This window comes from Sorex fumeus, unplaced genomic scaffold (assembly GCF_029834395.1).
Source record: "Sorex fumeus unplaced genomic scaffold, SorFum_2.1 ptg000229l, whole genome shotgun sequence".
Taxonomy (NCBI): Eukaryota; Metazoa; Chordata; class Mammalia; order Eulipotyphla; family Soricidae; genus Sorex; species Sorex fumeus.
Window position 1 is genome coordinate 47,501 of NW_026606286.1, and position 12,500 is coordinate 60,000.

The 12,500-nt window shown below is 46.4% G+C and overlaps 1 protein-coding gene across 1 annotated transcript in view; it reads right to left on the minus strand.

The window, feature by feature from the left end:
- The window catches only part of LOC130017879 (arylsulfatase D-like), a 34,142-nt gene that overhangs the window by 5,568 nt on the left and 16,074 nt on the right, over nucleotides 1-12,500 (minus strand). Inside the window, exons 5-8 of the mRNA XM_056108646.1 lie at nucleotides 8,117-8,540; nucleotides 6,236-6,372; nucleotides 1,432-1,566; nucleotides 166-328 (exon numbers count right to left, since the gene is read on the minus strand). Coding sequence (XP_055964621.1) covers nucleotides 166-328; nucleotides 1,432-1,566; nucleotides 6,236-6,372; nucleotides 8,117-8,540 — 859 coding nt within the window. The remainder of the gene's footprint in view (nucleotides 1-165; nucleotides 329-1,431; nucleotides 1,567-6,235; nucleotides 6,373-8,116; nucleotides 8,541-12,500) is intronic.

A 12,500-nucleotide genomic window follows, 5' to 3' on the forward strand; every position in this document is an offset into this window, starting at 1 on the left:
GACTCCCGGCTCTGTGCTCAGGGCTGATTCCTGGCTTTGTGCTCAGGGCTCACTCCTGCCTCTGTGCTCGGGGATGACTCCTGGCTCTGTGCTCGAAGCTCACTCCCGGCTCTGTACTCAGGGCCGAGACCCGCCCCCCTCACCATCCCCCGTCCAAGGATCTACCTGTCCTGGGGCAAGTGCCCGCCGGCCAGCTGCACCGCGGTGGGGAGGACGTCCATGAGGCTGGTGGGCGCGGACACCACGCGGCCGGCGGGCAGCACGCCCGGCCAGCGGAATATCCCGGGCACGCGGATGCCCCCTTCCCAGCCCCCCATGCCTTTGCCGCCTGCAAGACAAGAGCGAAGGGAGGATCAGAAAGTGCTCGGGGCTGACTCCTGGCTCTGTGCTCAGGGCTGAGTCCAGGCTCTGTGCTTGGGTCTGACTCCTGGGTCTGTGCTCAGGGCTCACTCCTGGCTCTGAGCTCAGGGCTGACTCCTGGCTCTGTGCTCAGGACTCACTCCTGGCTCTGAGCTCAGGGATGACTCCTGGCTCTGTGCTCAGGGCTGACTCCCGGCTCTGTGCTCAGGGCTAACTCCTGGCTCTCTGCTCAAAGCTCACACTAGTCTCTCTGCTCAGAACTCACTCCCGGCTCTGTGCTCAGGGCTCAATCCCGGCTCTGTGCTCAGGGATGACTCCAGGCTCTGTGCTCAGGGCTCAATCCCGGCTCTGTGCTCAGGGCTGACTCCTGGCTCTGGGCTCAGGCTTGACTCCCGGCTCTGTGCTCAGGGCTGACTCCCAGTTCTGTGCTCAGGGCTCACTCCCGGCTCTGTGCTCAGGGCTGACTCACGGCTCTGTGCTCGGGGCTGACTCCCATCATCTCATTGCTCAAGGCTGACTCCTGACTCTATGGTCAGTGCTGACTCCCAGCTCTGTGCTCAGAGCTGACTCCTGGCTCTGGGCTCAGGACTGACTCCCGCCTCTGTGCTCAAGGCTGACTCCTGGCTCTGGGCTCAGGACTCACACCTGGCTCTGGGTTCAGGGCTGACTCACGGCTCTGCACTCAGGAATCACTCCCAGCAGTGCTTGGGGGATCCTAGGGGAGGCCGGGACTCGAACCCGGGTCAGCCGTGTGCCAGGCCAACGCCCTCCGCGCTGGGCTATCATTCCAGGGCTGGTCCCTGGCCACTGGAACTGTGTCCCGGTGAGTGGACACAGGGCTGGGTGTCACTGTGACACCCAGGATCCATCGCTCCTTCTCCCTCTCTCTCCCTCCTCTCCTTCCTCAGTGCTCCCAAAACACGGGGCCTGTCTTCTGGGAGCTGAGGGCGGCCCAGGGCAGCTTGGCCACTGTCCTTCGACGGTCAGTGCCCCCCAGGACTCGATCCCGGGACCCCCTGGAGTCAGAGCGAGCTTCCCGCCCGCGCCAGCCTGCCCCGGGGACCGCCTCACCTCTGTAGATGCCGTTCCAGCCGCCCAGCTGGCCGCCCTCGCCCTGGGCCTCCAGGTGACCGCCGTGGTCGGACGTGAAGTAGACCAGGGTCCTGTTCCTCAGGCCGCGCTCGTCCAGGGCCCGCACGGCCTCGCCTGGGCACAAGGGCGGAGTTGAGGGGCGTGGACGGAGGAACCTCGGGGACTTGCAGACACACACACACACACAGACACACACACGCACATACACAACACTCACACAATACATGCACATGCACACACAGTCCCAAGAAGAGGGTCAAAGGACAGGGATCCTCCCTCCATCCCTCCCTCCTTCCTCATCCTCCCTCCCTCCCTTCCTCCCTTCCTCCCTTCCTACCCTCCCTCCCTCCTTCTTTCTCCTTCCTTCCCTCCCTTTCCTGTCCTCCCTCCCTCCCTACCTCCCTTTCCCTTCCTCCCTTTCTCCCTTCCTTCCTTCCTTCCTTCCTTCCTTCCTTCCTTCCATCCTTCCTCCCTCCCTCCCTCCCTCATTCTTCCCTCCCTCCCTCCTTCCTTCTCCCTCCTTCCTTCCTTCCCTCCCTCCGTCCCTCCTTCCTTCTCCCTCCTTCCTTTCTTCCCTCCCTCCCTCCTTCCTTCCTTCCCTCCCTCCCTCCTTCCCTCCCTCCCTTCCTTCCTTCCTTCCTTCCTTCCTTCCTTCCTTCCTTCCTTCTCTCTCCTTCCTTTTCTCTCCTTCCTCCTCCTCCCTCCCTTTCCTGTCCTTCCTTCCTTCCTTCCATCCTTCTCCCTCCCTCCCTCGTTCTTTCCTTCCTTTCTTCCTTCCTTCCTTCCTTCCCTCCCTCCCTCCTTCCTTCTCCCTCCTTCCTTCCCTCCCTCCCTCCCTCCTTCCTTCTCCCTCCCTCCCTCCCTTTCCCTTCCTTCCTTCCTCCCTTCCTCCCTTCCTTCTTCCCTCCCTCTGTACCTCCCTCCCTCCCTCTTCTCCCTTCCTCCCTCACTCTTTCTCTCCCTTCCTTCCTTCTTTCCCTACTCCCTTTCTTTTTCTTCTTTCCCTCCCTCCCTCCCTCCCTCCCTTCCTTCCTTCCTTCCTTCCATCCTTCCTTCCATCCATCCTTCCTTCCTTCCTTACATCCTTCCTTCCTTCCTTCCTTTCTTCCTTCCATCCTTCCTTCCCTAATTCCATCCCTCCTTATATCTTTTTTCCTCCCTCCCTTCCCTCCCTCCTTATTTCCTTCCTCCCTTATTTTCTTCCTTTCCCCCTCTCCTTTCATCTTTCCAACATTTATTAAATTTATTAAATCTATTAAATTTTTTAAATTTCTTTTTGAGTCACACCCGGCAATGCTCAGGGCTGACTCCTGGCTCTGCACTCAGGAATGACTCCTCGTGGCGGTGCTCGGGGGACCCTAGGGGATGCCGGGAATCGAACCCGGGTTGGCCACATGCCAGGCAAACGCCCCACCCTCTGTGCTATCCGTCCAGCCCCTACTATTATTATTATTAATTATTATTATCATTATTATTGTTATTATTAGTTGGTTGTTTGGGTCACACCCAGCGATGCTCAGGGCTGACTCCTGGCTCTGCACTCAGGAATGACTCTTCCTGGCGGTGCTCGGGGGACCCTAGGGGATGCTGGGAATCGAACCCGGCTCGGACGCGTGCCAGGCCAACGCCCTCCCTGATGGGCTCTCGCTCCAGCCCCTAAAGTCACCGTTTTTTGGCATATAGATATTCCAGTACCTATGTAGTCACCTACACAGAGATATTTCTGGCGCGTTTACAAGCACCAACATATACAAAAATAAATGGATTTTTTGGTGCATAGATAAAATGCCCTGCACGAAAGTATGAAAGTGCAGTAGTACCTACGTACCCACCTACATAAATACGGGAAGATATTTCTGGTGCCTTGTAGATCCACCTACAAATTATATATATATTTTAGTGCATATATATATAATTTCTATATATATTTATAAATTTATATATGTATATATAAATTTATATATATTTATATATTTATTTGCTCGAGCGGGCCCAGTAACGTCTCCATTGGAGACTTTGTTGTCACTGTGTCTGGCATATCGAATACTCTCGGTATATATAAATATATATATAGTGTCTTTAAACGTCTGTAAATATTCTAGTACATATATAAGCACCTTCATGAACATATAAAGATATTTCTGGTGCACATGGATGCGCTAATATCTACAAACATATTTTTGGTGTATATATTAAATCCTATAAGCAAATATATGTAAATATTTTAGTAGTATATATATATATGCACTTACATAAAAATATTTTGCAGCAATATCTGCAAAAAATATATATATATTTGTATACATATATTTTTTGGTGTACGCATAAAACGCTATAAATAAATGTATATATATATTGTAGTATGTATATACGCACCTACATAAAGATTTTTTTGGTGCATACAGATGCAACCGTATCTAGAAAAAATCTATATATATGTTTGGTGTCTATATGGAATGCTATGAACAAAAATATTGTAGTACATATATATATATGCATCTACATAAAGATATTTCTGCTGGATATAGATGCACCAATATCTAAAAACAGATCTATATTTATTTTGGTGTCTATATTAAATGCTATAAATAAATATATGGAAATATTTTAGTACATATATATATGCACTTAAATAAAAAGATTTCTGGTGCATATCGATGTACCAATATCTACAAACATAATATAGAAATGTTTGTATACATATATTTTTTGGCGTACACATAAAACGCTATAAAGAAATATATATTTACATATTTATAAATATATTATATATTTTTATATTATATATTATATATTATTATAAATATATTATATATTTATATATTATATATAAATATATATTATATATAATATATTATATATAATATTATATATAATATATAATATTATATATTATATATATAAATTTATATATATTTATATATACGCACCTACATAAAGATATTTCTGGTGCATATAGATGCAAACATGTCTACAAACATATAGATATATTTTGTGTATATATGGAATGCTATAAACAGATGCACATGAATATTTCAGTACATATATATGCACCTATGTAAAGATATCAAGATATTTGTGGTGTATATAGGTGTACCATTATCTACCAACATATATACATTTTTTTCCCTTTATTTTATTTTATTTTTTTTTTACAGTTGTAGATTTACAATTTTTTGTGCTTGGGTTTCAATTATACAATGATCAAGTACCCATCCCTCCACCAGTGCCCATTTTCCACCACCATGGATAATATCCCCCCACCCCCATTCCCCCATCCCCCCTGTCTCTGTGGCAGGGCAATCCCCTGTGTTCTCTCTCTCCTTTTGGGTACTGTGTTTTGCAAGAGAGTCATTGAGTGGCCATCATGTTCAGTCCATAGTCTACTTTCGACATGCATCTCCCCTCCTGGGAGGATCCTCCAAACACCCTTTATTTGGTGCTCCCTTCTCTATCTTAGCTGCCCTGTCCTCTAGGATACCCGGCTGGCCTCTAGGTTATGGAGTAATCATCCTGGTGCTGATCTCAGCTATTCTTGGGTATTAATCTCCATATATACATTTTTGTTATTTCTTTAACAGCAGGTAGGGCGTTCGCCTTACAAGCGGCCAACACGGCCGACCCGAGTTCGATTCCTCCACCCCTCTCGGAGAGCCCGGCAAGCTACCGAGAGTATTCGATATGCCAGACACAGTAACAACAAAGTCTCCAATGGAGACGTTACTGGGCCCGCTCGAGCAAATCGACGATCAACGGGAGGGACTTTACCTTTACCTTTACCTTCATATACATTTTTGCTGCGTATATAAAACGCCATCTAGAAATGCAGGTGAATATTTTAGTACATACGTACGCACCGTATAAAGATGTTTCTGGTGCATATAGATGCCACCAATATCTGCAAACATATATATATATTTATATTTTTTTGGTGTCTATATGAACTCTTATAAGCAAATATATGTAAATATTTTACTATATATATATATGCACTTACGTAAAAATATTTCTGATGCATGTAGATGCACTAATACCTACAACAAACATGCACATATCGTTGTATGCATATATTTTTTGGTGTACATATAAAATGCTATATATTTAAATATTTATATTTTAAATATAAATATAATATAAATATAAAATATATACATATGTTTGCTGTCTATATGAAATGCTATAAAAATATATATATGTGAATATTGTAGTACATATGGGCTGGAGCGATAGCACAGCGGGGAGGGCGTTTGCCTGGCACGCGGCCGACCCGGGTTCGATTCCCAGCATCCCATAGGGTCCCCTGAGCACCGCCAGGGGTGATTCCTGAGTGCATGAGCCAGGAGGAATCCCTGAGCATTGCCGGTTGTGACCGGAAAAGTCAAATAATAATAATAATAATAGTAATAAAATGCAGAGGTGTTTTTTTTTTAAAGTCTGCAAAGGGCTGGAGCGATAGCCCAGCGGGGAGGGCGTTCGCCTTGCATGCGGCCGACCCGGGTTCGATTCCCCGGCATCCCACAGGGTCCCCCGAGCACCGCCAGGAGGGATTCCTGAGTTCAGAGCCACAAGGAACCCCTGAGCATCGCCGGGTGGGACCCAAAAAGCCAAGAAAAAAATAAAAAAAATGAATGCGCCAATATTCACACACAGGCATAGATCTTGGTGCGTATGTGCCCTGCTACACACAAACGTCAGTAAATATTCCAGCACCGGGACATGCATCCACACAAACACAGAACACCACTTCTGGGGCCTGGCAGGACCGTCAGAGCCGGGGACGCACCCACTAGCCAGTCCATCTCCTCCACGTTGTCTCCGTACAGGCCGTGCTGGCTCCGTCCCCGAAACGCGGGCATGGTGGGCAGCGGGATATGGACATGCAGCAGGGATAGGAAGAGCAGGAACGGGCGCTGCTGGTTTCTGAAACGAGACACCCAGGCTCAGCGCTTCCACGACACGGTGTCCCCGAACACCAACCCCCGAGAGAGAGGACTGTTCAGAGAACGACTATTGGGGGGTGACACATTTTGGACATGAGGTCTAGAGTCTGAATCCCGGGGGCCCCTCGTGTGCCCCGCGTGGGTCTCGACAGCTTTGTTCTCAGTGCTGGCTGGTGACACGCCTATTTCTGCAGGAGTCTGCGGTGTGGCAACTCATGGGTAAGCGGAGTGGACCCGGGCGGGGCGGAATGTGTCAGCCGTAACGGCACGGCAGCGTGGAAACCCACCCACTCGCTCCAGCACCAAAAGAAAGGGGAAGAGGAAACTGCATGGTTTCTGGTGATAAGGGCATTTGGAGTTCACGTAACTGCAACTGAAATAGGAGTCACCGAGCTTCCTACACATCTCAATCTATGCAGTGACCTCTTGAAATGAAAGGCACTAGAACTCAATCTTTGGCCAATGCATTTCTGGCTCACCCATTGGGCTGGATTTGTTTGTTTTTTTTTTGGGGGGGGGTCACACCCGGCGATGCTCAGGGCTGACTCCTGGCAAGAAGCCAATTAAAAAAATTAAAATAAACAGAATGCACATCAGATAGGATACATTAAAGATGTGAATAACACACTTTATATTTCAAAAATAAAACAATACGTTATTTCTTAGCAAAACATCGATATTTATAAATAAAATATGATTATGAAAATTAAAATATTAATGGGGGCTGGAGCGATAGCCCAGCGGGGAGGGCATTGGCCTTGCACGCGGCCGACCCGGGTTCGATTCCCAGCATCCTCTAGGGTCCCCTGAGCACTGCCAGGAGTAATTTCTGAGCGCAGAGCCAGGAGGAACCCCTGAACATCGCCGGGTTTGGCCCAAAAAGCCAAAAAATAATAATAAAAATAAAAATAAAATAGAATATTGAAAATTTACCAAATATTAAAATATAAAACATTTTGTCACTTCTCAAATAAAACTGTATTTTATTTCTTGGCTAAAATACATTTACATTTATAAATAAAATCCTTTAGTGAAAACATTAATATCGCATTTAATATAGCACTGTGGCACCGTCCTCCCGTTGTTCATCGATTGGCTCGAGCGGGCACCAGGAACGTCTCACAGCAAATTGTGAGACTTGTTGTGACTGTGTTTGGCATCTCGGAGACGTCACGGGGAGCTGGCCAGGCTCTGCCGTGAGCATTTAATATAAATATATTTTATAGAGCAATCTTTAAATAAATATTTTATGAAATTTTATAAAAAATAAGAAATCTATAAAATATTAAAATATAAACATATGTGCATTGAAAATGCATATTTATAAACAGATATTTCCTCAAAATAATATATATTAGAAATTGGGCTGGAGCTATAGCCCAGCGGGGAGGGCGTTGGCCTGGCACGCGGCCGACCCGGGTTCGAGTCCAAGCAACCCATCGGGTCCCCTGAGCACCACCAGGAGTGATTCCTGAGTGCAGAGCCAAGAGTCAGCCCTGAGCATCGCCGTGTGTGACCCCCAGAAACCAAAATATACAACGTCCACCCCAAAGGATGTCCCCCCACGTCCAGCCGGGAGTGATCCCTGAGTGCAGAGCCGGGAGTCAACCCTGAGCACTGCCGAAGGGGCACCCCCAGGCCAAGAAAGACAAACCAATTGTGCACAGAGCAGAGAAGCGGCAGAGGGGTGTGTGCGCGGGGCCCCGGGGGAGGGGTCTGGGTACCGGTCAATAAAGGACACGGCCTCCCGGAGCATCCGTCCGGCCGCTCCATCTAGATCCATCGGCTGCTCAGTGACCTGGTGATCTCTCATGACGATGCAGTTCCAGCGACGTACGAACCCAAAGCTGGAGTACCAGGACACGAAGAACAGCAGCCCCAGGCCGGCCGCGGCGGCCACCAGCGTCCACGGCACGGGCAGCAGGCCGCTAGCCCTGCTGGCCGCCAGGGAGAACATGGCCAGGGCGACAGCCTGCGTGTAGAGCCACAGCTGGGCGCGAAACCTGGCGTCCACCTCGGGGGGCCGGGCAGGGTGACAGTCGTTGACCAGCGTGAAGGGCATGCCGTAGAAGTAGTCGAACCCGTGTCGGAGCGGGTGGTGGCAGTGGTCATCCCGCCGGGCGCAGTTGAGGCCCTGGTGCCATTTCCCTGCAAATGGAAGTGGATGCGGCATAAGAGTCAGCCCGCCGGACACAGTGCCTCAAGGAGCACTTCTGTGAGAGATAGAAGCGAGTCCCGTGGATTATCGAGGGATCCAAGATGCGGAGTGTCGGGCATTCCGGTGCCTGTCCTTTCCCCCAGCGTCCACTGACCTCCGTCCATGTCCTCGGTTCCCCTGCAATCCCCCAGGCCAGCCTCCAGGGCAGACACGTTATTTCCCGGCGTGTGGCATCGTTGGTTCACGGGTTAGCGGCTGAGATGGTCTCACGCTAAACACAAGAGCTTTGAGCCTTGCATCCCCCTGCAAGTGACCACTGCCCGCCACCATTTTCGTAGGACTCTCTTGCCTGTTATTATTATTGTTATTATTATTACTATTGTTGTTGTTATTATTGTAGCACTGCAGTGTACCACTCACTGTCCTCCCGTGGTTCATCGATTTGCTTGAGCGGGCACCAGTCACGTCTCCATGGTGAGACTCGTGACTGAGTTTGGCATCTCAGAGACGCCACGGGGAGCTTGCCAGGCTCTGCTGGGCAGACGGGCGGGATCCTCTCGGAGAGAGACGGGCGGAGGAATCGAACCCGGGTCGGCCGGGTGCCAGGCCAACGCCCTCCCCACTGTGCTCCAGCCCATAGAGATCAATATCAATGAATATTTGCTAGTCATTAACTTCCATATCATCAGTTAATATAGAATATGATGAATAGAATCAACACAATTGTAATCAATACAATCTAGTTAACATTAGTGTGTCAAATAATTAATATAATTGATTAATAATATTAATCAAGGGTGATCAATATCATTGTAAATATCAAAATTGCACTGTGTCACTGTCCTCCCGTGGTTCATCGATCGGCTCGAGCGGGCACCAGGCACGTCTCCCTGGTGAGACTTGTTGTCACTGTGTTTGGCATCGCGTAGACGCCACGGGGAGCTGGCCAGGCTCTGCCGTGTGGGCGGGATCCTCTCGGGAGCTGACCGGGCTCTCCGAGAGGGACAGAGGAACTGAACCCGGGTCGGCCACGTGCCAGGCAAACTCCCTACCCACTATGCTCCAGCCCGTATATATCAATATCAATGAATATTTGCTATTCCTTAACTTCATATCACTGATTAGTATAGAATATGATTAATAGAATCAACACTATTGTAATTTAATAGAATATAGTTAACATTAATGTATCAAATAATCAATAATATTAATCGAGAGTGATTAATATCATTATAAATATCAAAATTGCACTGTGTCACTGTCTTCCCGTGGTTCATCGATCGGCTCGAGTGGGCACCAGGCACGTCTCCCTGGTGAGACTTGTTGTCACTGTGTTTGGCATCGCGTAGACGCCACGGGGAGCTGGCCAGGCTCTGCTGTGTGGGCGGGATCCTCTCGGGAGCTGGCCGGGCTCTCCGAGAGGGGCGGAGGAATCGAACCCGGGTCGGCCACGTACAAGGCAAATGCCCTACCCACTGTGCTATCACACCAGCAATACAATAATAATATTATTATTATAACATCATTTATAATTTTATAAAATAAAATTAAAGAAAAGGAAAAGGGGGGTTGGAGCGATACTATTGCCTTGCACGCTGCCGACCCGGGTTCGATTCCCAGCATCCCATATGGTCCCCTGAGCACTGCAGGAGTGATTCCTCAGTGCAGAGCCAGGAGGAACCCCTGAGCATCGCCGGGTGTGACCCAAAAAAAGCAACAAGAGACAAAGAAAAGAAAAAGGAAAATTAAGTGGAAGGAAGGTCACACTGGTGCTGGGCTTGGAGCTGGAACATTGGAAAACTGTCACTGGGGCTGGGGTGATAGCACAGCGGGTAGGGCGTTTGCCTTGCACGCTGCCGATCCGGGTCATCCCGGGTTCGATTCCCAGCATCCCATTTGGTCCCCGGAGCACCGCCAGGGTAATTCCTGAGTGCAGAGCCAGGAGTCAGCCCTGAGCATCGCCAGGCGTGACCCAAAAAGCCAAAAAAAATAAATAAGAAAAAAACCTGTAACTGCTGTATGACGAACAACTTTATACATCACCTTGTTGAAATGCAGTATCTTATTTACCAAAAAAAAAAAAAAAAACAAATTAAAGAGATGGAGGACAGAATGAGAATGGAAAACTGGTGGAATAAGAAATCATATAGAAATGGAGGAGAAAAGGGATGATGTAATAGGAATTCACGAAGAAAGACATGTAATAAAACAAGTAGACAAGGGAATAAGCTAAGAATTATACACTCGGAACAAAATAAAATAAAAAAATAAAATAAAACCTGGGCACGGGAATATAAATTGATGTACAGAGAAATATCATAGAAATTTGAAAAGTGAGGCACACAAGAGAAACTCGTGAACAAAAATATCTGAATTGTGCACGAGGAAAGGGAAATGAATGAACAAAGGAATATCATATAAATTGATGGATATTATGAGGGATTACAGAGGAAGAGAGTAGAAATTATGGACAAGGGAATATCCTAGAAATTGATGGATAGAGGAAGATGATATAATTTAAGGAAAAGGAACAGAATAGAAATTGATGGGCAGAGGAATAGTATACAATCCTGAAAAAGCGAGAAATGCCATAGAAATTGATAGACCCTGGAATATTATAAAAATGATGAACAGGGGACTAGAACTTGTTGGACAGCGGAATATAATAGAAATTTATATTAGATATAATAGAAATTTCAAAAAGCAAGGAATATCACAGAGACTATGGCATCGAATGGAAATGATATATAATAAAAAAAGTGAGGAATATGATAAAAATTATGGACTGTCGTAGAAACCATAGAATAAACTGTGAGGAACAGCAGAGAAACTACGGAATAGAATCAAAACTGTATCATAAAGAAAAAGTGAATATTAGCAGAGAAACTATGGAGTATAATAGAAACTATATCATAGAGAAAAAAAGTGAGGATTAGAGAGAAACTCCTGAAGATAACAGAAACTATATAATAAATAAAAATGACAACTGAGGAATAGCAGAGAAACTAGGGAATATCATAGAAACCATACCGTAAAGAAAAAGTGAGAATTAGCAGAGTATCTATTGAATCTAGTAGGAACTAAATCATAAATAAAAATAATAAAAAGTCAGGAAGATCAGAGAAACTACGGAATATAATAGAAACCGTATCGTAAAGAAAAAGTGAGAATTAGCAGATTATCTATTGAACCTAGTAGAAATTGAATCATAAATAAAAATGAAAATGGAGGAAGAGCAGAGAAACTATGGAATATACTAGAAAGTCCGTAATAAGGAAAAATGGAAAGTGAGGAACAGCAGAGAAACTGAAATACAGTAGAAAACATATCATAAAGGAAAATTGAGGAATAGAAGAGAAAACCAGGAAATATAACAGAAACCACATCACAAATAAAAATAAAAAGTGAGGAATAGCAGAGAAAGGATGGAATATAATTGAAACTACATCATCAAGAGAAAGTGAAGATTTGGGGGCTGGAGTGATAGCCCAGCGGGGAGGGCGTTTGCCTTGCACATGGCTGACCCGGGTTCGAGTCCCAGCATCCCCTAGGGTCCCCCGAGCACCGCCAGGAGGGATTCCTGAGTGCATGAGCCAGGAGGAACCCCTGAGCATCGCCGGGTGGGACCCAAAAATGCAAAAAAAAAAAAAAATCATAGAAATCATGAACTGTCATAGAAACCATAGAATGAAATGTGAAGAGTAGCAGAGAAACTATGGAATATCGTAGAAGCTATATCATAGAGGAAAAAGTGAGGGTTAGATAAAAATTCTGGAATATAACAGAAACTATATCATAAATAAAAATGACAACTGAGGAATAGCAGAGAAACGATGGAATATCATAGAAACTATATCATAAAGCAAGAGTGAGGATTAGCAGAGAAAGTATGGAATATTAGAATATTAAGTAGAATATTTCTATTTAGAAATCAATATAAAGTGAGGAAT